The following is a 26064-nucleotide window of genomic DNA, read 5'->3' on the forward strand; positions in this document are numbered from 1 at the left end:
ACTACTATATACCTAATGAAATGGTTAATGTAAAATATAACAATACCAAGTGCTGGTGAGGATGGAGAGCGACTGAGTCTCTCCTACGCTGCTGGTGGAATGGCTAAAATAAAATCTACAGCCGACCCTTGAGCAACGTGGGGTTGAACTGCATGGGTTCACTTATATGCAGGGTTTGTTTTTTTTTTTTTTACAGTAAAGCACTGTAAATGTACTTTCTCGTTTTTGTTTTTCTTAGGCTTTGTAAATTTTTTAACATTCCAGTATAATTAACATACAGTGTTATACTAATTTTAGGTGTACAATACAGTGATTCAACAATTCCATAAATTACTCAGTGCTCACCATGATAAGTGTACTCTTAATCCCCATGTTTTTACCCATTCCCCTACCCACCTCCCCTCCTAGTAACCCTCAGATTGTTCTCTATATTTAACAGTCTGGTTTTTTGGTCTTTTTTTTTTTTTTTTTTTTTTTGCTTTATTCATTTGTTTCTTTAATTCCATGTATGAGTGAAATCATATGGTATTTTTCTTTCTTCCCCAAAAGTCTGATTTTAACATTCTTTTCTATAGCTTACTTTAAGAATACAGTATATAATACATATAATATACAAAATATGTGTTAAGCAACTATTTATGTTATTGGTTAAGGCTCCCGGTCAACAGTTGGCTATTAGCAATTAAGTTATATGTGGATTTTCAACTGCGTGGGGGTCAGTGCCCCTAACCCCTGCATTATGCAAGGCCAAGTATACTGAATGCCCAGTGCTAGAGAGGATGTGGAACAGTATTTCATACACTGCTGGTGAGAATGTAAAAGAGCACAGGGACATTGGAAGAGACTAGTTTCTTAAAAGGCTAAACACAACTTACCATACATCCCAACAATCATACACTTGAATATTTATTGTAGAGGAATCAAAATTTATGTTCACACAAAGCCCCGTATGCAGATTTCATACCATCTTTACAACAGTTGAAACCAGGAAATCTCGAGTGAAGGGAAAGGGGCACCTGGGTGGCTTAGTCAGTTAAGCTTCAGGTTTCAGCTCAGGTCATGATCTCACGGTTCATGAGTTCAAGCCCCATAATCGGTGAGCCCGAGACCCACTTCGGGTGAGCTCGTGCTGCGCTGCAGGTGAGCCCCGCTTCTCTCTCCATCTCTCTACCTTTCTGCCCCCTGCTCACGTGCGTTCTTTCTCTCAAAAAATTTTTTTAATTTAAAAAATTAAAACAAATAAAGGGATAAACTGGTCATGTGTATTACTAATAAAATGTGTCAGTAATGACACATTTGTATGTGTACTACTCACAATAATAAAACCATCCAGCAACTCAAGTAAGTCTTCAGAGCAATTTGCAAATGACAAAAACATGAAAAGTTTACATGCTCCCTATTAATAAAAAATTATAAATTTGTACATAGTCAATAATATTGTAATAACCTTTATCAAAATTATAAAATTATATAAATACAATATATCTACAAAATATATAAAATCCAGTTATAAAAATGATTTTTATAGCATTCATAGAATTACACGGTTATACTGATGGAAAATGTAAGTGGTTGCAGGAGGTAGGTCTGGATAAAGGGTATGACCATAAAAAGGGAGAGACTCTGTGTTGATTACAGTTTTACATCCTGGTTGTAATAGTGGTTTACATGACTATAATGTAATAAAGCTGCTTAGAATTACAACCTAAAAAAACAAAACAAAACAAAAACTATGAAAATCTAATGAAATCCAAATAAGGTTAAGGGTTTAGCTAACAGTACACTACCAATGTCATTTTCCTAGATTCAACAACAAAATGTGGTTTACATACTGGGAGACATTAGGTAAAAGATACTAGGGAAGTCTCTGGACTATCTTGCAATTTCTTCTAAGTTAAAATGATTTCAAATTAAACATTTTCAAAAATAACTTGGGGGGTGCCTGGGTGGCTCAGTTGGTTGAGCATCCAACTTTGGCTCAGGTCACGATCTCCTGATTGGTGAGTTTGAGCCCCACATTGGGCTCTGTGCCGACAGCTCAGAGCCTGGAGCCTACTACAGATTCAGTGTCTCCTCTCTCTCTGCCCCTCCCCCGCTTGTGCTCTCTCTCTCTCTCTCTCTCTCTCTCTCTCAAAAGTAAATAAACAGGGGCGCCTGGGTGGCGCAGTCGGTTAAGCGTCCGACTTCAGCCAGGTCACGATCTCGCGGTCCGTGAGTTCGAGCCCCACGTCGGGCTCTGGGCTGATGGCTCAGAGCCTGGAGCCTGTTTCCGATTCTGTGTCTCCCTCTCTCTCTGCCCCTCCCCCGTTCATGCTCTGTCTCTCTCTGTCCCAAAAATAAATAAACGTTGGAAAAAAAAAAAAGTAAAAAAAAAAAAAAAAAAAGTAAATAAACATTAAAAAACAAAATTAAAAAAAAAACTTGGAAGGTGGTTTTATAAAATATCTGGTCATAATTAAAAACTGAGTTAAGCAAGTACAAATATCTGGTATCATAAATTTAAAAGTTTCCTTTTAAAATACTTCAAAATACTCGGGGCGCCTGGGTGGCTTGGTCGGTTAAGCGTCCAACTTCGGCTCAGGTCATGATCTCACGGTCCGTGAGTTTGGGCCCCGCGTCGGGCTCTGTGCTGACCGCTCAGAGCCTGGGGCCTGTTTCAGATTCTGTGTCCCTCTCTCTCTGACCCTCCCCCGTTCACGCTCTGTCTCTCTCTATCTCAAAAATAAATAAACGTTAAAAAAAATTTTTTTTTTAATAAAAAAAAATACTTCAAAATACTAAATTTACAAATCATATAATACAGGGTAGTCCTAGAACACTCCATAGAACAATAAATATTAGTCAATGATGAAGAAAGCAGACTAACTTTTAAAACTATGGAATTAGTGACAAGGCAACTAGAAAAGGGTTCCCAAGTATCATCTGAAAATGCACATCAGGTGAATTACCTGATGTATACAATGAGGTCAGACTTGCAATATTTAAAAGCACTCAAACAGGGGCACCTAGGTGGCTCAGTTGGTTAAGCGTCCGACTTTGGCCTAGTTGGTCATGATCTCACAGTTTGCGAGTTCGAGCCCCACATTAGGCTCTCTGCTGTCCACATAAAGCTGGCTTTGGATCCACTGTCCCCGCTCCCCCCACCCCCCGGTCCCTCCCCCACTTGTACCCTCTCTCTCAAAATAAACATTAAAAAAACTTTTTTAAAAAAGGCATTCAAATATTTTCCACTTTCACAGGACTTCATTCCTTCACGAGTTCTCTGGTATCTGACTAAAGGTGCTCTACATTTAGCATGTTCATAGAGTTTTAATTTCTGTATGATACATGACCAAACAAGGCAGGATGTATCACTGACATCCTGTCATACTGTCCTCCTAAAGTTTTTCTCCAGTGTGGACTCTTGACACTCACTGAGGTCTTCTTTCTGGGTAAAGGCTTTCCCATGGTCATGGTCAACATGAATTTCTTTAAAATGGTATTTCTATGAACAATAAGCTCACTGATGATCTACGACGACGATCCCTGATAATAATCTACCTTCCCACTGAAGGCCTTCCTAGTCTCTGTAGTCAACAGAATTTGGCTCAGTATCCACTTCTCAGAATATAATGAAGCTAGCAAGTTTTGCTCAAGGCATCTCCATGCTCAATGCATGAGTTTTTCCAACATGTTTTCATTGACAGAAAATACAGGGTAAGGATCACGGAAGGCACCACATTCACTGTATTCACCAGGTTTACCTCCTGGACAAGTTCTTTAATCTCCTCAGGGCACACATATGACAACAGGCAGGGACACGATGACATTCCAATCTGCCGGAAACAGTGATGTTTAACGAAGTCTTGGTTGCCACAGAAGGCATCACGTTCAAAGGGCTTTTGTTTTGCACGAGTCCACTCGTTAAGTAATGAACCGCGACTCTGTGTTAAAGGAATTTCCAACCTGACTGAATCTACCCGTTTCTCTCGTGTGCATTTTCTTATGTTTAACAAGGTTTGACAAGTGGGAGAAGGCTTTCTCACAATCGCCGCATCCATAGGGTCGCTCTCCTGTGTGAGTTCTTTGATGGACGTTGAGGACTGACTTTGTGGTGAACGCTTTCCCACATTCACTGCACTCATAGGGTTTCTCCCCCGTGTGAATTCTCTGGTGCGTAATGAGACCGTATTTGTGAGAATAGGATTTGCCACACTCAGTACACACAAAGGGAGTCTTTCCTGTATGACATCTCTCGTGTTGTATGAGGCAGATCTTCTGGCTAAAGGCTTTACCACACTCCCTGCATTCATAGGGTTTCTCACCTGTATGAGTTCGCTGATGTATGATGAGGGTGCGCTTTGTGGTGAAGCCTTTTCCACATTCATTACATAGGTAAGATTTCTCTCCTGTGTGAGTTCGCTGATGTATAACGAGGGTGCGCTTTGTGGTGAAGCCTTTTCCACATTCAGAGCACATGTAAGATTTTTCCCCAGTATGAGATCGCTGATGCACAATGAGATTACTCTTCACAGTGAAGCCTTTGCCACATTCGCCGCATACATAGGGTTTCTCTCCGGTATGAGTTCGCTGATGCACAACAAGATAACGCTTCATGGTGAAGCCTTTTCCACAGTCGGTGCATATGTAGGGTTTCTCCCCTGTGTGAGTTCGCTGATGCACAATGAGGTTGCTCTTCACGGTGAAGCCTTTTCCACATTCGTCACAGACATAAGGTTTCTCTCCACTGTGAGTTCGCTGATGTGCGATCAGATAGCGCTTCATGGTGAAGCCTTTTCCACACTCACCACACGTGTAGGACTTCTCTGCCGTAGGGGTTTGCTGAGGCACAGCGAGGCTGCTCTTCGCACCAGTGCCTCTTCTGCAGTCGTTGGCTATACAGACTCTGTCTGGTGCAGGAGTTTTCTGATGCTTAGTGAACATGACATTTCTGGAGAAGGATCTCCCACACGAATCATACCCGTGGGGCTTCTCTCCTCTGTGACCGCCCTCACGGTAAAGGAGCTGGGACTTCCTGATGCACGTTTTCTCACCTTCGATGCATGCTTGGGAGTTCTCCGTGTCAGGAGTCCTCTGATGCTTAAAGACTTGGAATTTAGTGCTGATGTGTTTCGCACATTCAGGGAACTCAATTCCAGCATACAAACATTCACGATTACCACGTAGAAAAGATTTCTCGTCTCCATTAAAGTCATCGGCTTTCTCTATTTCGTATCTTCTCTTCTGGTTAACTAAACTTAAACTTGACTTCAAAGCTTTTCTACATAAGTCAAACACACGATTTTGCGTTAAGGCAAAATGTATTTTGCTCAGGTGAACAGCATTTCTAAATGCGTTCTGTTCTCCATATTGTTGAAGGCTCTTCAGAAATCTGTGGTTTTGAGAATGCTCTTGCAGATGACTGTCAACCTTCCCAATTCCTAGGCAAAAAGACAGTAACAAATTCTCTCATGAGAACAGTATGAAATAAAAGTGTTTTAAAGATGACATAGCGGGGCTGACTCTTTATTGTTGATCATATGATCCCAATTTATTGAAAAAAATTTTTTTTCAACGTTTATTTAGAGAGACAGAAAGAGACAGAGTGTGAGCAGGGGAGGAACAGAGAGGGAGACACAGAATCCAAAGAAGGCTCCAGGCTCTGAGCTGTCAGCACAGAGCCTGATGTGGGGCTCGAACCCATGAACCATGAGATCATGACCCAAGCAGAAGTCGGACGCTTAACCAACTAAGCCCCCCAGGTGCCCCCTACATGATCCCAATTTAAAAGAAAATTATAAAGATGTAAGATGAAATAAATGGAAGATCCAAGGAGAGAAAAGGAGCATATTTAAAGCTAAACAGCCACAAAGAAAAACAGTTCTCATCTGAGGACAGGAGTATGAGGAGGGGCTGTTTAGGTATCTTCAGATACCCTCTCTGCTGTGACACCTTGTCTTCATGACCAGAATGTAACTTCCTCCACCATTCCCCTTGCTGGTTCTCACTCACTCACCTGCACGGGTTCTATCCCGGATTTCATCCTCTGCTTTCATCCATGCTTCGTCTCTGTGTTCCAACACAGAGAGTGCATCTCGTTTGGTAGCTTGACACCCTGTTCATGAGAAATGACAGAAGACTTAGATGCTTAGTGACTTGGGTACAGTAGGTCAAGATGGGAAAATACTACATTTTAGAGACGACCAATCTCTCACATGCAAAGATTCTCTTTCAGGATAGAAAAGATTACACCGCTTTGTCTGGGGTCAAGAAAGGGGACCAAACATTGGACTCTTCTCAAGACCACAGCGATGGCAAAGCTTTCATTGAGTGATAGAGGAAAGGCCAGTGCCCAGGCACCTCTAAGTGACACAGGGGAGTTCTCCTCACCCACTGACACCAGGTTCCTATAGTTCTCCAACATCACATCCCGGTACAGGTCCTTCTGGGCGGGGGCCAGGAGCTGCCACTCCTCCCGGGAGAAGTCCACAGCCACGTCCTCCAGTGTCAGTAATTCCTGTAACGACAACAGTCCTGTTTAATGTGAATTACTTTTAACGTTTATTTATTTTTGAGACAGAGAGAGACAGCATGAACGGGAGTGGGTCAGAAAGAGAGGGAGACACAGAATCTGAAACAGACTCCAGGCTCTGAGCTGTCAGCACAGAGCCCAACGCAGGGCTCAAACCCATGGACTGCGAGATCATGACCTGAGCCGAAGTCGGATGCTCAACCAACTGAGCCACCCAGGCGCCCCTGATGTGAATTACTTTTATCAACATGGAAGAAGCATGAGGGAAGTTGTAATCACCAAAGCCTCATCCAAATATGTTTGTTTGTTTTTTTTTTTTTTGAGAGAGAGATGGTGCAAGTGAGCAAGGGGCAGGAAGAGAGAGAGAGAGAGAGAGAGGGAGAGAGAGAGAGAGGAGCGGGGCTCACCTGAAGCAGGGCTCATGTTTACCCAAAGCCCAATGCAGGACTCAAGTTCACCCAGAGCCCGATGCATGGCTCAAGCTCACCTGATGTGGGACTTGAACTCACAAACTGCGAGCTCATGACCTGGGCCGAAGGCAGAGGCTTAACTGAGCTACCCAGGCGCCCCTATATACTTTTCTTTTTTTTTTTTTTAATTTTTTTTTTTTTCAACGTTTATTTATTTTTGGGACAGAGAGAGACAGAGCATGAACGGGGGAGGGGCAGAGAGAGAGGGAGACACAGAATCGGAAACAGGCTCCAGGCTCTGAGCCATCAGCCCAGAGCCCGACGCGGGGATCGAACTCACGGACCGCGAGATCGTGACCTGGCTGAAGTCGGACGCTCAACCGACTGCGCCACCCAGGCGCCCCTACTTTTCTTAAATGCATTTTAGTGGAAGCAAAATCCTATCTTTCTATATATTTTAGCACCATTTTCTTTTTCACTTATTTATTTTTCCTTCAACTTTTTATTTAAATAGTTAGTTAACATACAGTGCGATATTGGTCTCAAAAATAGAATTCAGTGGTTCATCACAGGGCACCTGGGTGGCTCAGTCGGCTGAGTGTCCAACTCTTGATTTCGGCTCAGGTCATGATCTCATAGTTCAAGAGTTTGAGCCCCGTGTTGGGCTCTGTGCCGATAGCCCACAGCCTGCTTGGAATCTCTCTCTCCTCTCTCTCTGCCTTTCTCCTGCTTGCTCTCTGTATATCAAAATAAAAAAAATGTAAAAAAAAAAAAAAAAAAAAAAAAAAGAATTCAGTGGTTCATCACTTACCTACAACACCCAGTGTTCATCATAAAAAGTGCCCTCCTTACTTCCCATCACCCAACTAGCCCACCACCTTCCCACTCCCTCCATTAACCCTCAGTTTGTTCTCTATCCTTAAAAGTCTCTTATGGTTTGGGCTACCTGGATGGCTCAGTCACTTGAGTGTCTGACCTTGGATCAGGTCATGATCTTGCAGTCCTTGAATTCGAGACACATGTTGGGCTGTATGCTGATAGCTCAGAGCCTGGAACCTGCTTCGGATTCTGTGTCTCCCTCTGTCTCTGCCCCTGCCCTGCTCGCACTCTCTCTCTCTCTCTCAAAAATAAATAAACATTAAAAAAAAATTAAGAGTCTCTTTTGGTTTCCTTCTCGCTCTCTTTTCCCCCCGTTACCATATGTTCATCTGTTTTGTTTCTTAAATTCCACATGAGTGAAATCATATGGTATTTGTCTTTCTCTGATTATTTCGCTTACTATAATACACTCTAGCTCTATCCACATAGTTGGAAATGGCAAGATTTCATTCTTTTTGATCGCTGAGTAATATTCCATCACATATATATACCACTTCTCTATCCATTCATCAGTTGATGGACATTTGGGCTCTTTCCATACTTTGGCTATTGTTCATAATGCTCCCACAAACATCGGGGTGCATGTGCCCCTTCGAATCTGTATTTCTGTATCCTTTGGGTAAATACCTAGTAGTGCAATTGCTGGGTCGTAGAGTAGTTCTATTTCTAACTTTTTAAGGAATCTCCATACTGTTTTTGAGTTGCTGCTCCAGTTTGCATTCGTATCAACAGTGTAAGAGGGTTCCCCTTCCTCCGCATCTTTGCCAACACCTGTTGTTTCTTGTGTTGTTAATTTTAGCCATTCGTTCTGACAGGTGTGAGGTGGTATCTCATCATGGTTTTGATTTGTATTTCCCTGATGATGAGTGATGTTGAGTATCTTTTCATGTGTCCGTTAGTCATTTGGATGCCCTCTTTGAAGAAGTGTCTATTCATGTCTTCTTCCCATTTCTTAACTGGATTATTTGTTTTTTGGGTATTGAGTTGCTAAGTTCTTTATAGACTTTGGATACTAACCTTTATCAGATATGTCACTTGCAAATATCTTCTCCCATTCCATAGACTGCCTTTTAGTTCCACTGGTTGTTTCCTTTGCTGTGCAGCAGATTTTTATCTTGATGAGGTCCCAATAGTTCATGTTTGCTTTTACTTCCCTTGCCTCTGGAGATGTATCTAGTAAGAAGTTGCTACGGCCAAGGTCAAAGAAGTTGCTGCCAGTGTTCTCTTCCAAGATTTTGATGGTTTCCTGTCTCACATCTAGATCTTTCATCCATTTTGAATTTATTTTTCTGTATGGTATAAGAAAGTGGTCCAGTTTCATTCTTCTGCACGTAGCTGTCCAGTTTTCCCAACACCAGTTGTTGAATAGGCTTTTTTCCCCACGCTGTATATCTTTTCTTGCTTTGTCAAAGACTAGTTGACTACATACGCACCATTTTCAAATACTAAAAATAGGCAAATAACACCAGGACAAATAAAATATTTTTACTTTACAAGAAAACTTCACAGCCAATATGAGCATCAACCAGACCACATGCACAGTTTATAAGATAGTATTTTTAATAAATGTAAAAGAATAAGAGAAACCATACAAGGTATATCTAATGCAAAAAGACCACTAAAGTTGATTAGGAATATTTGGGGGGAAAAAAAGAAACTTCTAATAGACAAACATACATACACATACATCTATCAGTGGACAGAAAACAGCAGATTAGATACACTGTAGTAAGCTGGAATATAACTGAAGAAATTACCAAAAATGGACCACAGAAAAGAAGGTTAATGTAAGAAAGAGATTAATAAGCATACAGTGTCAAAAGATCTGATATATACCAGCTTATAGTTTCTCAAAAATAAAAGGGAATACTGGAGAAGCAGTATCCAAAGACCTAAAAGCTGAAAACCTCACAACTGATTAAATACTCCAAACCTCAGACTCACAACTCCCAAAAAACTCCAAGCAGGAAGTCTATACCTCAACGCATTAGACTATGATACACCAAATGCAGAGGGAAACTATAAAAGCATCCAGAGACAAAAGCCAGATCACCTACAGCAGAAACAACCAAATTCAGAAAAGAATGCAATATTCTTTTCAAAGTCCTGATCTTTGTGCCAAAATGGCCAGGCATGAAGGCCGTTTGATATTGAAACACAGGGCTCTCCCTGTGAAGTGTGGACAGCATTGTGTACTCCTAGTCACGGTGACTGTACTCAAGACTGCTGCCAACCTAGGACGCTCACCTAAACCTCACTGTCCAGAGTTTTCACTGAGGCCTCATGATTTATGCATGATTTACTGAAACACAAACTATATCACTGAACTCAATCTCCAAGTTCCTTCCCCTTCCTGGAGGTCACCTGGTTCAAAGCCACAAATCACATGGTTGGTCCTTCTGGCATGGACAGTCCCGTCTTGAGTCACCTCATTAGCACAAATTATTTAGGGCCTACATGAGTCACTTCACTGACATAAACTATAAAGTGTGGTCCCCGTGGCCCATGATGAATACACACAGGTAATTCCACGGGTTTAGAGGTGACCTCCTACAATTGTGCGTGTGAATTCCATCTTGCTAACAGAACCTGTCCTTTGATGACTTTGACGTAACAAGTGGCATGTTGGGGAGGCCCATGTGGCAAGGAACTAAAAAGTAAGAATCTTATACGAGCAGACAGGTAGGAACTGAGGATCTCATTTGATCAGCCCTTCTGGAAATGAATCCTGCCAAAAACCCAATAAGTGAGCTTAGAAGCGCATCCTTCCCCACCTGAGCCTCCAGATCAGACGCCACCCTGGCTTACACCTTGATTACAGGCTCAGGAAAGAGTGTGAAACAAAGTACCCAGCAGCAACATGACAAAACATACTTGGCTTTTGGCCCTGGTTCCAAGTACAAACAACTCCAAAAATGCCTAGAATCTCCAGTGTTAAGTGTTTTTTGTGTGCTAATGAGATGACTGGTAGCCCAGGCTATCACACCACTGCAGGATGGGGGCTGGATGCCAGAAGAACAAACCCATGAGTACAGGGTTGAGCTTTTGGCCACACCTCCCAACCTCCATAGAGGGGAGAAGGATTGGAGATGGAGTTTACGTGGCCAATGATTTAATCCATCATGTCCACATAACGAAATCTTCACAAAACCCCCAAAACTACAGGTTCAGCAAGCTTCCTCCAAGTTCATTAGCACATCGAGGTCCTGGAAGGGTTGCAGGCCCCCACACTCTGTCCTGAGAAAGGGACCATGGAAACCATGATAAATTTAGAGCCCATCAGGGGCACCTGGATGGCTCAGTCAGTTAAGCATCCAACTTCCGCTCAGGTCATGATCTTGCAGTTCATGAGTTCCAACCCCACATCAGACTCTGTGCTGACAGCTCAAAGCCTGAAGCCTCCTTTGGATTCTGTTTCTCCCTCTCTCTCTGCCCCTCCTCCACTCACACTCTGTCTCTCTCTCTCTCTAAAAAAATAAATACACATTAAAAAAAAAATTTAGAGCCCATCAGTCAGTGCAGGAGACCAAGACTTGTGATTGGCATCTGAAGTGGGGGCATTCTTGCTGGTCTGCAGCCTTAAATCCATGTAACCAGTTGCTAACTGCAGGTACTCAGGGTCAGAGAATTGGAGAAGTGGTGTTGGAAGAGATCCAATATCCGGTGTCAGGAGGAAAAAAACCTCATACGGTGTCAAAGGTGTTATGAGTAAAAACAACACAGTCTAGCTAAATCATGTTAAAATTATTGACCACAGAAAGTCTGAGATTAAAAAAAGGTGTTGTTTGAAGCTGCTAAGTTTTGGAGTAATTTGTCAGGCAGCTGAGAAAAACTCACTTCTGTTTTTCTTTACACACTCACACAGAACACCTCAGTGACCAGACGTGTGGGTTTTCCACACCAAGAAATTCTGGCACCAACCACCTGGAGTCGGCATAGACCCCACACGTTTACTATATTGTAAAGGACATTTTACAGGATACAAATGAGGGGAGCCTGGCTGGCTCAGTCGGTAGAACACGCAACTCTTGACCTTGGGGTCATGAGTTTGAGCCCCACGTGTGGCACAGAGTTTACTTAAAAATTAAAAAAAAAAAAAAAAGGATATGAATGAACAGCTGAGATGAAGAGGCACCTAGTGAAAGGTCTGGAAAGTCCCAAACCCACAAGCTTCTGTCCCTGTGGAGCTGGGGTGCGCCACCCTCCCAGAATGTAGATGTGTCTACCAATCCAGAAGCTTTGCAAACCCTGTACTTTTGCGCTTTTTATGGAGACCTCATTGCATGGGCATGATCTAATAATCAATTACTAATTCATTATCCAGTACCTCTCCCTTCTCAGGAGGATGGCGGGTGGGGCTACAAGTTCTGCGCTTCTAATCATCGCTTGGTCTTTCTAGTGATCAGCCCCCACAGGGGACATCCAGGAGCCCACACCAAGAGTCACCTTATTAGAACAAAAGATGGTCCTATCACCCAGAAAATTCCAAGAGATGTAAGAGCCCAGTGACAGACATTCCTATCACCCAGGAAATTATAAGGGTTTCAGAAGAACTCTTGGGCATGAGCCAGGGTAAAAGACTAAGTATTAACAGGAACCAGGGGCAGAGATTTACATATATATATGTTCTTATTTCATAGCATCAATACTTAATGAATATGGGAGATAAACTTTCAAAGAAAGAACTTATGAAAGAATAGAAGAAAATACAGAATGTTTATAGCACAAGAAGCCATGAAGAAAAAGACTAACACATTTTAATTTGAATAAAAAAATAAAACTTTTGCATGGAGAAAAATATTAAGAACAAAAGCTAAAAGACAAGGAAAATTCTAGAAAAATATTTGCAACATATAAAAGGATCAATATACCACAAGACAAATAATATAAATCAGTAAGATAAAAAAGTTAACTTTTATTTTTTTAAATTTTTTTAATGTTTACTTATTTTTGAGAGAGAGAGACACAGAGTGTGACTGGGGCAGGGGGAGAGAGAGAGGGAGACACAGAATCTGAAGCAGGCTCTAGGCTCTGAGCTGTCCACACAGAGCCCAATGTGGGGCTCGAACCTACAAATGGTGAGATCATGACCTGAGCTGAAGTCTGACACTTAACCAACTGAGAGACCCGGGCGCCCCTAATTTTTAAAATGAGCAAAGAAGAAATAATCCAAAAAAACAACAAAGAGACATGTATCTGACCCTCACGACTGATGAGGAAAATGCAAAATGAAATAAGGCAAGAGAATATTAGATCATACAAACTGAAAAATATACAATTTGATAACATAACAACAAGTGTTGGCAAGCTGTGGGGCACTGAATGCTATTACATACCGCTTTCTATCAACCAGGCACTGTTCTAAATGCTTTGTCTAGATTAACTCACCCTTCCTCCCTTCCTTCCTTCCTATCTACGTATCTATCTATCTATCTATCTATCTATCTATCTATCTTTGAGAGAGACCAAGCACATGCTCGTGCTCATGCTCACGGGAGAGGGGCAAAGGGAGAGGGAGAAAGAGAATACCGAGCAAGCTCCACACCCAGCATGAGCCTGATGAGGGGCTCCATATCACTACTGTGAGATCATGACCTGAGCCTAAACCAAGAGTCAGATGCTTGGGGGGCCTGGGTGGCTCAGTCGGTTAAGCAACTGACTCTTGATTTTGGCTCAGGTCATGATTTCACAGTTCAGTTCGTCACTGACAGTGCAGAACCTGCTTGGGATTCTCTCTCTCTCTGCCCCCTCCCCGGCTCATGCATGAGAGCTATCTCTCAAAATAAAAAGACTTAAAAAAAAAGAGTTAGATGCTTAACCAACTGAGCCCCTAGATGAACTCATTTTGTTTATTTATTTATCTACTTACTTACTTACTTATTTTTATAATTTATTTACTTTTGAGAGAGAGACAGAGCACAAGTGGGGAAGGGGCAGAGAGAGAGGGAGACACAGAATCCAAAGCAGGCTCCAGGCTCTGAGCTGTTAGCAGAGCTCGACACGGGCTCAAACCCACAAACTGCGAGATCATGACCTAAGTCAAAGTCAGACACTTAACCAATGGAGCCACGCTGGTGTCCCTTATTTATTTATTTTTAGTGTTTATTTATTTTTGAGAGAGAGACAGAGTGTGGGCAGGGGAGGGGCAGAGAGAGAGGAAGACATAGAATCCAAAGCAGGCTCCAGGCTCTGAGCTGTCAGCACAGAGCCCAAGGCGGGGCTCGAACCCATGAACCATGAGATCATGACCTGAGTCGAAGTTGGATGCTTAACTGACTGAGCCACCCAAGTGCCCCAATCGAAACCCTTAATAGGGAAAAACACTTTCCACTTACTACTGCCAAATCTCTACTCAAACTCCACTTCAATTACCTATTTATGGAGGACCATTTGTAAATCATGCAACCTTTCCACTTTTGTAAGCCATTTCAGTGGTTTTATTCCTGAATAAAACCAGACTGCTATGAAGTTGGGTCCCTGGGTCACCAGACTATGGTGCTCTGAAGAACTGTATCCTCTGAGCTCTGCTTGGCATATGGCATATTCCCAGAGGAGGCCCTCAGTAAGAGACAGCTATAGAAAATCTGCTTTTCCACTTACCAGTAGGCTGTGGGTGAGGATATACCCCAATGATCCCCTCCCAAGACATCCACTGACGAAATTTCCTAAGACCTAAGTGACATAAACTATTGAATCCCCCAAGAGACTGGTCTGCCTGCCCCACAGAGTCAGTGGACATCACATAGCTTTTCATGTCCGTCTGGTTGTGATGTCTGTTAGAGATACGAGAGGCAAAGTGACAGCTAATGTAACCCACAGTGTTCCGATGTCATCCTTCAGGATGACGCCTGTGAGTGATATATTCCTGATCTCACTTTGCCCTGCTTTTGAATTTAGAGTCTAAGTTAATTTCTCCCTAGAACCCAAGTATCCCAATTTATACTTCTTTTAGTTGAATTGATTTTTTCCAGGTCACCACAAATATGTCAGAAAACACAGGAAGGATGTAGCAAAAGAAAATTACCTGGGCCTTGATCATTTTCTTCTGTGCTCAGGAAGCAGTAACATGGATTCTATGACTTTGGTGTCTCCTGCATCTGCCACGAAGTTCTTAGAGTCAGAAATCTTGGTGTCCCCTTGAAGTTCTCCCCAGAAGCAATGATAGCCAAGTCCAAGAACTTCCTCTTTCTTCCCTCATTCCTTCACTTGACCTCTCTTGCTCCTGGGGACCCAGGACCTGTGGGGTAAAGAGCAAACGGACTTTGCCTACACATTCGCCCTGGGCCCAGGTGTTGTTACTGCTGCTATGCACTTACCTTAAAGGACCCCAATATTTCCAACTGTTCCTTCATTTGGTGCCCCCGAGGCTTTCACACCGTAAGGCAATAAATCAGGGGAGTTCTAAATGTGTGAAAGGTATGCCTTTCCTCTGTGGAGCGGAAGTGGCATGGCTATTAAAGGGGAGTTGGGAAAGCAAAAGCAGAAGAGCACAATGCCTCAGAAGCAGGTGGATTATCAGGCACATCCGTTCAGGACATATGGAAGTTTCCATGGGGTGCCTGGGTGGCGCAGTCGGTTAAGCGTCCGACTTCAGCCAGGTCACGATCTCGCGGTCCGTGAGTTCGAGCCCCGCGTCAGGCTCTGGGCTGATGGCTCAGAGCCTGGAGCCTGTTTCCGATTCTGTGTCTCCCTCTCTCTCTGCCCCTCCCCCGTTCATGCTCTGTCTCTCTCTGTCCCAAAAATAAATAAAAACGTGGAAAAAAAAAATTGAAAAAAAAAAAAAAAAAAAAAAAGCAAATGTGGCCAGGGGCGCCTGGGTGCCTCAGTCAGTTAAGCATCCAACTTTGGCTCAGGTTATGATCTCACAGTTTGTGGGTTCAAGCCCCTCATGGGACTCTGCACTGACAGCTCAGAGCCTGGAGCCTGCTTCAGAATCTGTGTGTCCTTCTCTCTCTGACTCTCCCCTGCTCCCACTCTCTCTCAAAAATTAAAAAAAAAAAAAAAAAAAAAAAAAAAAAAAGTTTTTTTTTTAATAAGCATTAAAAATAATTTAAAAAAACCCCAGCACATCCTGTATAAGTCCATTTATATAAAACTTAAAAATATATAAGCTAGCCTATAGTAATGAAAACTAGATGAGTGGTGGCTTGGGGAGAGATGGGGAAGTATGAGAGGGGTAGGTTAAAAAGGAGCATAAAGAAAATTTGGTGCTGAGGGGTGTGTTTATGATCTTCATGGTGGTGATACTTTCATGAGTATATATGTCAAAATACCAATCAATATGATTTTTTAAGTTTATTTATTTATCTTGAGAGAGAGAGACAGACAGACAGAAAGGGGCAGAGAGAGAGGGAAAGAGAGAGAATCCCAGATGCCACTCTCATTACGGAGCCCCACGTGGGGATCGAATGCACAAACCACGAGATCATGACCTGAGCCAAAATCAAGAATCAGTCGCTTAGCTGACTGACCACTCAGGTGTCCCCCAATCAATATGACTTAAATATCTGTGGCTTACTGTAAGTCAATTTTGCCTCAATAAATCACTTGGGAAAAAGGGGGAAAACCTGGTGAGAATTATAATATAGACCAAAATTTAATGCCAATCAAAAAAGGTGGCAACAGAAGACTATACATACTTTATGATTCTGTTTATAAGAAATGTCTAGAAATTGCAAACTAATAGACCCAAGAAGATGATCAGTGGTTGTGCATGGCTGGGGGTAGGAGTGGAGAAGGAGTGGATAGAAGACCAAGAAAACTTTTCAGAGTGATGAAAATGCTTTAAAACTGGATCGTGCTCGGGGCTCCTGGGTGGCTCAGTAGGTTAAGCGTCCGACTTCAGCTCAGGTCACGATCTCGCGCGGTCCGTGAGTTCGAGACCCGCGTCGGGCTCTGGGCTGACCGCTGGGAGCCTGGAGCCTGTTTCAGATTCTGTGTCTCCCTCTCTCTGCCCCTCCCCCACGCATGCGCGCTCCCTCCCTCAAAGATAAATAAAGCTTTAAAAAATGTAAAATCTCCAAAAGTATAGTAAACTTAAATTTCTTAAATGTTTATTTATTTTTGAGAGAGAAAGCGCAAGCAGGGGAGAGGCAGAGAGAGAGAGGGAGACCCAGAATCCTAAGCAGGCTCCAGGCTCTAAGCTGTCAACATAGAGCCCGACGCAAGGCTCGAACCCACGAACGATGAGATCACGACCTGAACCGAAGTCCTACGCTTGACGGAATGAGCCACCCAGGCACCCCCTTAAAGGCAAAAACAAAAACTACATCTTTAACAGTAAATGTATCACCAGCTCACCCCGAACACACTGAATTTTGCGGAGACAGTGAGAAGAGTGGTGATGAGGGGAGGCAAAGTTTTTTCTTAGGTCCGTGAAGACCTTGAAGGAGTGAACTGGGTTTCGATTAACTGGGGAAATGCAGGTTTCAGGTCTGTTTACGGCATTCAGGGTTTGAGCCTGAACCTTCCGATTCTCCGAGGACCCTGGTCCTCCTCAAACACTGACAGCGCCCACCGGGAGTCTCTGAGAGTGAGTCGTCTATTAAACGCCATACTGAACCAACCCAGACTTCTCTAACACGGAGCCCCACATTAACTCGCGAACCTGGACGAGACACGCGTTCACGGAAAAAAAACCTTCCACCCCACTTCTCACGCACCGAGTCCCGTAAGCAGCGTGATCCACGTGGACCTCGAACCCTAACACAGTCGGCCTCTCGGCGGACGATTTCCTCAGACTCTTAATCACCGATTCCCAAAGGCCCCATCACTACCCCGGATTCCTCAATGACTGAACCCAAATAAAATCCCAACGGCGGTCCTTCACACGCGCTCCCGTTTCACGGACGCCACAGGGGGCGAGCCAAGCCCAGAACCCGACTCACCTGAACCAGTACCTCTCCAAACGCCGCGAGTAGAGACGAAAGGCCGCCCACGTCCGAAGCTACTTCCTGGTCGGAAGCCCTTCTTCGCAGTACCCAGGGACTCGGATACACAGGAACCAGCGAATCCCGCGAGGACCTGAGGGCGCTGAGGGATTTCGGGGCTCCGACGGCGGGCTCCGCTCTATGATGTCAGCGGCCACGCCCACCCCGGCGTTTCTAACGGGAGGGGCCAGAGCGGCTCTGCGAGGAGGCCAAAATCATTACTGGCCACCTCAGTGTTTTCATCTCCTCCGTGCGAGGGATGACCAACAAAGCGGTACTAACCAGGTGAGACTTCAGAGACCGGTGCTTACCTAAGGCCACCAGGCACATTTATCCGTCAGGGGAAGAAAGATGGCAGCGCCCTTGTGCACGGCCGAGCGCCGACGTCAGACTGGAGCACCATGGGCGCGGCCATCTTAGAGAAAGGCAGGTGTCCGTATGGCTGAGATGGGCTCATGCCCCGACAGACGGCGGGGGGAAAAGGTTTGTAGAACCTGAGACGTCTTGGAGAGGCGGCGGTCACAGAGTTGACAAAAGCAGTGGTCACTTGACATCTTGGGTGTGAGGAGAGGGCGGTTGTGTTTAAGGAAGACTGCCATTGAAGGGACGAAGCCAATAGGGTGGAGCTTCCTAATAGATGCTAATGTCCCCCCCCCCCCCCCCCCGGAGTAGGTACATAGCTACCTCTAGCGGGAAGGGATGAAGTGAAGGTGCAAATGAGTATGTTTCCTTCCAAAGACAGATGGTGACCGTGGGGCATTGCAGAATATGAAATTACGAGATGATACTTTGCACATTTCCCAAATAAAAAAAAAAAAAAGCACACTTTAAAATTTTATTACTATTTAGGCGTGGGAGGTTTAATCTTAGAAGATGTTAAGTAGCTACTCCCTTTATTTTTTTTTTTAAGTTTTTTTAAATTTATTTTTGAGACAGGGAGAGACAGAGCATGAACAGGGGAGGGTCAGAGAGAGGGAGACACAGAATCTGAAACAGGCTCCAGGCTGTCAGCACAGAGCCCGACGCAGGGCTCGAACTCACGGACCACGAGATCATGATCTGAGTTGAAGTCGTCCGTTTAACGGACTGAGCCACCCAGGCGCCCCTAGCTACTCCCTTTTTAGAAGGCAACTTGAATCAATTTAAAAATTTCTCTTTGACCTAGAAATTCTAATTGCAATAGTTTACTCGGTAAAAATGTTTCTTAATATTAACCACATTGGCTTTTGTAATTTAGAAGAAAAAAACTAAATGTACAATAATACACGAATACTTTGGTAAATTGTGGAATATCCACTCAGAGAAACAGTATATAGAAATTGAAAAGAATATATTGTAGGGGCCTCTGGGTGGCTCAGTCCGCTAAGCCTCCGGCTCTTGATTTTAGCTCGGGTCCTGATCTGAGGGTTCATGAGATGGGTTCATAAGACTGAGCCCTGCATCAGACTCTGCATTAACCATGCGGAGCCTGCTTGGGATTCTCTCTCTCTCTCTGCCCCTCCTCTGCTTGTGCTCTCTCTCAAAATAAATAAGCTTAAAAAAGAGAGAAAAGAATATACTGCAACTGTCAGTTTAAATAAAGAAATATAACTTTTCTCAAGAAGAAAAAAACACGTCTGCTGGATAGTATAAATATTATGACCCCCGTTATGGGAACCAATCATAAACATTTGTCATTGGCTAAATATTAAAAAAAATTTTTTTTTTACATTTATTTATTTTTGAGACAGAGAGAGACAGAGCATGAACAGGGGAGGGGCAGAGAGGGGGGGGGGGGACACAGAATGGGAAGCAGGCTCCAGGCTCTGGGCTGATGGCTCAGAGCCTGACGCGGGGCTTGAACTCACAGACCGCGAGATGCGACCTGAGCTGAAGTCGGACACTTAACCGACTGAGCCACCCAGGCGCCCCAGTCATTGACTAAATATTTAGTTTGGATTACTTCAGGGTTTATACTTATGGGTAGTGAATGTCAAAAGTTTTCATATTCCTGCAGGCCTGGCTGGCTCAGTCCGTGGAGCGTGCCATTCACTCTTGATCTCTGGGTTGTGAGCGTGAGCCCCACGTTGGGTGTAGAAATGACTTAAAAAAAATAAAATCTTGGAAAAAAATAAAAAGGTTCATTCTTGAGTCACTGAAGAGGTATCATATTTTAAAAAGTTTTCACATTCCCAATTTTTGCAGTTTTCCATTAACATCTTTGTATCATGATTCTGTTACTTTAATATTATAAAAAGATGTCAATCTTAGAAAAGTTTTAGAATATTTAATGATGTAGATGTTCATAACATAGTAAATATAATAAAAAGCCTCATTTTTCTTTCATGAAAGACATACTTACATATGTTTGAAAATTTGGGAGAAGATACTGTTAACAATGCTAGACTCTCAGGTATAGTTATGGGTGATTTAAGATTTCTTCATTTGCTTATATATGTTTACTAGTTCTATACGTTTAGAACTTATTGTTGGCATAATTTCTTAATAGTATTATATTCCCCTCAAGGATTAAATGGGCAGCCCCATTCACCTGGGATGTCAAGCTCTGAAAAGTGAGTTCAGCATCTGGTCCAGAGAGCTCAGGGCAGCCTGGGTAGCTTATTCTTGGACCCTGCCTGATCAGTTTCCTTGCCACGGCAGGATGTGTAGATTCACAGAAGGATAGGAAGTAAAAGGGTTCTAAGCGCTTGCTTGCTAGAGCATTCATGTCTGTTTTTTTGTTTGTTTGTTTGTTTGTTTGTTTGTTTGTTTGTTTTTACTGTAGAGTGCCCAGAATCCATCCTGTTACAGAGTGGAGATGGTGACAGGAACACTAATCCAGGATTTAGGGAAGAGATATTAAAATTTAAGAAGAGTTCACAAAGATCATTTTATAAATGCAGGGTCCCGGACCCCAATACTAGAGGTCCTGGTTTAGGAGGTCTGGAGTGTGACTCAAGGATTTGTATCTTTTTCAAGCTTTTCAGAGAATCCTGAGGCAGGAAGCCCAGAGAAAACACTTAGAAACTGATCTGGAGTGTTCCTGGCTTACAAATATGCTGGCTGGTTACCCTCAGTACATTTAGGTCTTGGTTCAAATTACATCTGCTCAGAACAGCCTTCCTTGAAAACCCTTATTAAAATAGTTCCTCCATTACAACTTATGTACTAAGCTTAATATTTCTTCATAGCACTTAGCAGAACTGACATTCTATTATGTATTTATTTTACTCAGTCGCATTCACAGCATGATATGTACCACAAAGGCCATGACTTTGCCTGTTTTGTTCATTTTGTTCATTGATGTGTCCCCAGCGACTACAATGGTGCCTGGCACAGTGTAAATGCTCAAAAAATATATTTTTAGGGGCGCCTAGGTGACTCAGTCAGTTAAGCGTCTGACTCTTGATTTAGGCTCAGGTCATGATCTCACAGTTCATGAGTTCAAGCCCCACGTTGGGGTCTGCACTGACAGCGTGGAGCTTCCTTGGGATTCTCTCTATCCCTCCCTCTCTGTCCTCTCCCCAACTCATGCATATGTACCCACACTCTCTCTCTCTCAAAATGAATAAACATTAAAAAAAATTTTTTATGTTTATTTATTTATTTATTTATTTATTTAAAAAAATTTTTTTTCAACGTTTATTTATTTTTGGGACAGAGAGAGACAGAGCATGAATGGGGGAGGGGCAGAGAGAGAGGGAGACACAGAATCGGAAACAGGCTCCAGGCTCTGAGCCATCAGCCCAGAGCCCGACGCGGGGCTCGAACTCACGGACCGCGAGATCGTGACCTGGCTGAAGTCGGATGCTTAACCGACTGCGCCATCCAGGCGCCCCTATTTTTTTATTTTTGAGAGAGAGAGAGAGACAGAGCATGAGTGGGGGAAGAGCAGAGAGAGAGACACACACACAGAATCCGAAGCAGGCTCCAGGCTCTGAGCTGTCAGCACAGAGACCGACGCGGGGCTCGAACCCATGAACTATGCGATCATGACCTGAGCTGAAGTCAGATGCTTAACTGACAGAGCCACCCAGGCGCCCCCCAAAATTTTTTTTAAATAAAATGAATTACTCAACACTAAGTTGGTAATGAATTTTACCATAACACTGCATGGCAAACGTCTTTTTTTCCCCACAAGTAGGATTTGTAAATTGGATTGCATATCCTTATTATATCAAGGGAAATAACTGACCAGAAAAGAGAGAACCAGAAAAAAGAGAGAACAAGAGCCCTTTTGCTATGAAAACTAACAATTTGCTGGGGCGCCTGGGTGGCGCAGTCGGTTAAGCGTCCGACTTCAGCCAGGTCACGATCTCGCGGTCCGTGAGTTCGAGCCCCGCGTCGGGCTCTGGGCTGATGGCTCAGAGCCTGGAGCCTGTTTCCGATTCTGTGTCTCCCTCTCTCTCTGCCCCTCCCCCGTTCATGCTCTGTCTCTCTCTGTCCCAAAAATAAATAAACGTTGAAAAAAAAAATTAAAAAAAAAAAAAAAAGAAAACTAACAATTTGTTGCCAGCAGATCTGCTCAAGAATTACTAAAGGAAGTTTTAACAAAAAGGAAACGACAGAAGGAAACATGAAACATCAGGAATGAAGAAAAGGGAACATATGGCCAACTAATGTTTGACAAAAGCAGGAAAGAATATCCAATGGAATACAGTCTCTTCAGCAAGTGGTGCTGGGAAAACTGGACAGTGACATGCAGAAGAATGAACCTGGACCACTTTCTTACACCATACACAAAAAGAAACTCAAAATGGACGAAAGACCTCAATGTAAGATAGGAAGCCATCAAAATCCTAGAGGAGAAAGCAGGCAAAAACCTCTTTGCCCTTGGCCACAGCAACTTCATACTCAACACATCTCCAGAGGCAAGAGAAACAAAAGCAAAAATGAACTATTGGGACCTCATCAAAATAAAAAGCTTCTGCACAGCAAAGGAAACAATCAGCAAAACTAAAAGGCAACCAACAGAAGGGAGAAGATATTTGCAAACAACATATCAGATAAAGGGTTAGTATCTAAAATCTATAAAGAACTTACCAACTCAACACCTAAAAATAAATAATCCAGTGAAGAAATGGGCAAAAGATATGAATAGACACTTATCCAAAGAGGACATCCAGATAGCCAACCGACACATGAAAAAATGCTCAACATCACTCATCATCAGGGAAATACAGATCAAAACCACAATGAGATACCACCTCTCACACCAGTCAGAATGGCTCACATTAACAACTCAGGCAATGACAGATGTTGGAAGGACATGGAGGAAGAGGATCTCTTTTGCATTGTTGGTGGGAATGCAAACTGGTGAAGCCACTCTGGAAAATAGGAAGGAGGTTCCTCAAAAAGTTAAAAATAGAACCACCCTACGACCCAGCAATTGCACTACTAGGTATTTATCCAAGGGATACAGATGTGCTGTTTTGAAGGAGCACATGCACCCCCATGTTTATAGCAGCACTACCAACAATAGCCAAAGTATGGAAAGAGCCCAAATGTTCATCGATGGATGAATGGATAAAGAAGATGTGGTATATATATATATATACAATGGAGTATTACTCAGCAATCAAAAAGAATGAAATCTTGCCATTTGCAACTATGTGGATGGAACTGGAGAGTACTATGCTAAGCAAAATTAGAGAAAGACAAATATATGAGTTCATTCTTATGAGGAATTTAAGAGACAAAACAGATGAACATAAGGGAAGGGAAGTGAAAATAATATAAAAACAGGGAGGGGGACAAAACGTAAGACTCTTAAATACAGAGAACAAACAGAGGGTTGCTGGAGGGGTTGTGGGAGGGGGGATGGGCTAAATGGGTAAAGGGGCATTAAAGAATCTACTCCTGAAATCACTGTCACACCATATGCTAAACAACTTGGATGTATATTAAACAATAAATTAAAAAATAAAATAAAAATAAAAATATCAAAGTAAAAAAAGGAAAAGGTGAATATATCATCAGACATGATAGGCTTTGAGTTTTTAAAATTATGTTCGATGGTTGAAAACAAAAGTAACAACTTTCCCTGATAATGGTTCTCAGCATATGTAGAAGTGCTAAGTAAGCATCACGTGCCGTTGGGAAAGCTAAGACCACCACTATATGCTACATACACACACTGGATGGGATGTCTAGGATCCGATATGACCGTGCCAAATGCTAGAAAAGACCCAACTGGAGCATCCGTACACTGCTGGTAGGAATGTAAATTAGTATGGCTACTCAGGAAGAGTCTGGCTGTTTCTTATAAGGTTAAACACAAATTTAACATGGGTACTTATCCCAGAGAAATGAAAACTTACGTTCACACGAAACTGGATTCATAGCATCTTTATTCATAACAGTGAAACACTAGAAACAACCCAAAGTCCATCAACACTGAACAGATAACCATGGTACATTCATCACAAAAGAACACTACTCATAACAAAAAGCAAAACTATTTATATGCCCAACAAAGTGGATGGAACTTAAGGGCAATTTGCTGCGTAAAATAAAGCCTGTCTTCAAAGGCTACACTGTATCATCCCATTTCAACAGCATCCTTGAAATGACAAAATCAGAGTGATGGAGTACTGGTCAGCGGTCGCCATGGGTCAGGGACATGGGGAGAGTGTGACTATAAGGGGCAGCACAAGGATGTTTCTTTGTGTTGGCACAATTCTGCTTCCTGCTTGTGGTGTGGTGGGATTTACAGAAATCTATATATGTGATAAAGTTTCTTAGAAGTCTCCACTAAAAAACAAAACAAAACCTCACACAAATTAGTGCATGCAAAAACTAGTGAAAACCAAAAAAGGTCTATAGTTAACAGCATTGTACCAATGTTATTTTATTGGTTTTGATTATGTATTCCAGTTATGTAAGATCACGCCACTGAAGAAGCTGAGTACAGGTACTCAGGAACTTTGCATACTTTACACTTTCTTGTGAGTCTAAAATTATTTCAAAAAAATTTAGAAAAATCATATATAAGGTTATTTTTGTAAACTACTTAATGCTAACTTATAAACTTAGATAAATACGTCCAAATGTTAAATTACATTTATAAATATATTCCTTTTTCTTTTGCCCAAAAGAGATGAATTTAGAGCCTCAGAAATGCAAGAATCAGATGACACACGTTGGGCACAGAACACCCCTGCCTTGTGTACAACATTAACATTTAATCAGCAGTGAGAACACCCTGCTTTAAAATTATGGAATCACTGAGAATGTGATTCAAGGTACCCTGCCCCAAAATGGACATCAGGTGTATTAAGATTTGTGACAGAAAACTCAGGTATGCATCATTTTCATGAGGCTTCTTTTCTTCAGAATTTCTGATGTTTTGCTAGTTCCAACACATTTAGTGTGTTCTTGAGTTTTATTTCTGCATGACTTCATGAGAAAGGATGAGGCAGAACGTATCACTAAAATCCTGCCATATTCACTGCCATTTTCCTTCAGCATGACTTTCGGACAACTATTGAGGTTTTACTTCTAGGCAACGACTTTCCCACGATCATCATGTTGCTACTGTGTGTAAGTTCACTGGTGATCTGTTATGATCACTTATTAGACAGGATCTTTATTCCCATGAGGCTTTCCTGCTCTCTCCAGCCACAAGATTCATCTTACTGTGTGCTTTTCAGATATATAATTGCCTAAAAATGTTTCCTCAAGACGTTTCTACATTGAATGTGTCAGGGGTTTTGTCTACCTGTTTTGACTTACGGTGTGAGGTAACTGATCACTGAAGGCACGAGCACATTCTCTGCACCCATTAGATTTCACTCCTATTCAAAATTCCCTACCTTCCCAAGGGTGAAAATTTAGCAACAGGCTAATTAATCTACACTGACTTTTTCAGGTATGCTGGGAGCACACTGGTGTTTAATGAGTTCACTGAACTATCACTGTTTGTCTCCTGCCTGGGTTCACTTGTATGTAACTTCAGATTCCCTGCAAAGGATTATGTACTTTGACTTACACATTTTTTGTGTGTATTTTTTTAGTGTCTGTTTTTGAGAGAGAATGCAAGTGAGCCAAGGGCAGAGAGGGAGGGAGGGAGACAGAGGATCCGAAGCAGGCTCTGTGTTGAGAGCACAGAGCCTGATGCACTGAGAGCACACAGCCTGATGTGTCACACTCACAAACCGTGAGACCATGACCTGAGCCAAAGTTGGACGCTTAACCAACTGAGCCGCCCAGGTGCCCCCATTTCTTGTGTGTATTAACGAGGCTTGACAAATGAGAGAGATGTAATCCTCAGTTATTGAACCCATCGAGTCTTTCTCTTCTATGAATTCTTTGATGTCCAACGGTGCTGACTTGGTGTGGGAAGACTTTCTCACAC

At 42.7% G+C, this 26064-nt stretch overlaps 1 protein-coding gene across 2 annotated transcripts in view; it reads right to left on the reverse strand.

The window, feature by feature from the left end:
* Window positions 1-2736: 2736 nt before the first annotated feature.
* Window positions 2737-26064, reverse strand: part of ZNF614 (zinc finger protein 614) — a 37189-nt gene continuing 13861 nt past the window's right edge. The window contains exons 1-5 of one of the 2 annotated variants that reach the window (XM_045440471.1): window positions 17688-17812; window positions 14825-15037; window positions 6370-6496; window positions 5996-6094; window positions 2737-5420 (exon numbers count right to left, since the gene is read on the reverse strand). In XM_045440471.1, coding sequence (XP_045296427.1) covers window positions 3904-5420; window positions 5996-6094; window positions 6370-6496; window positions 14825-14839 — 1758 coding nt within the window. In that variant the 5' untranslated portion in view covers window positions 14840-15037; window positions 17688-17812 and the 3' untranslated portion in view covers window positions 2737-3903. Of the gene's footprint in view, window positions 5421-5995; window positions 6095-6369; window positions 6497-14824; window positions 15038-17687; window positions 17813-26064 lie in introns of those variants that run through there. The other variant, XM_045440472.1, reaches the window with a different exon arrangement.

This window comes from Leopardus geoffroyi, chromosome E2 (assembly GCF_018350155.1).
Source record: "Leopardus geoffroyi isolate Oge1 chromosome E2, O.geoffroyi_Oge1_pat1.0, whole genome shotgun sequence".
Classification (NCBI taxonomy): Eukaryota; Metazoa; Chordata; class Mammalia; order Carnivora; family Felidae; genus Leopardus; species Leopardus geoffroyi.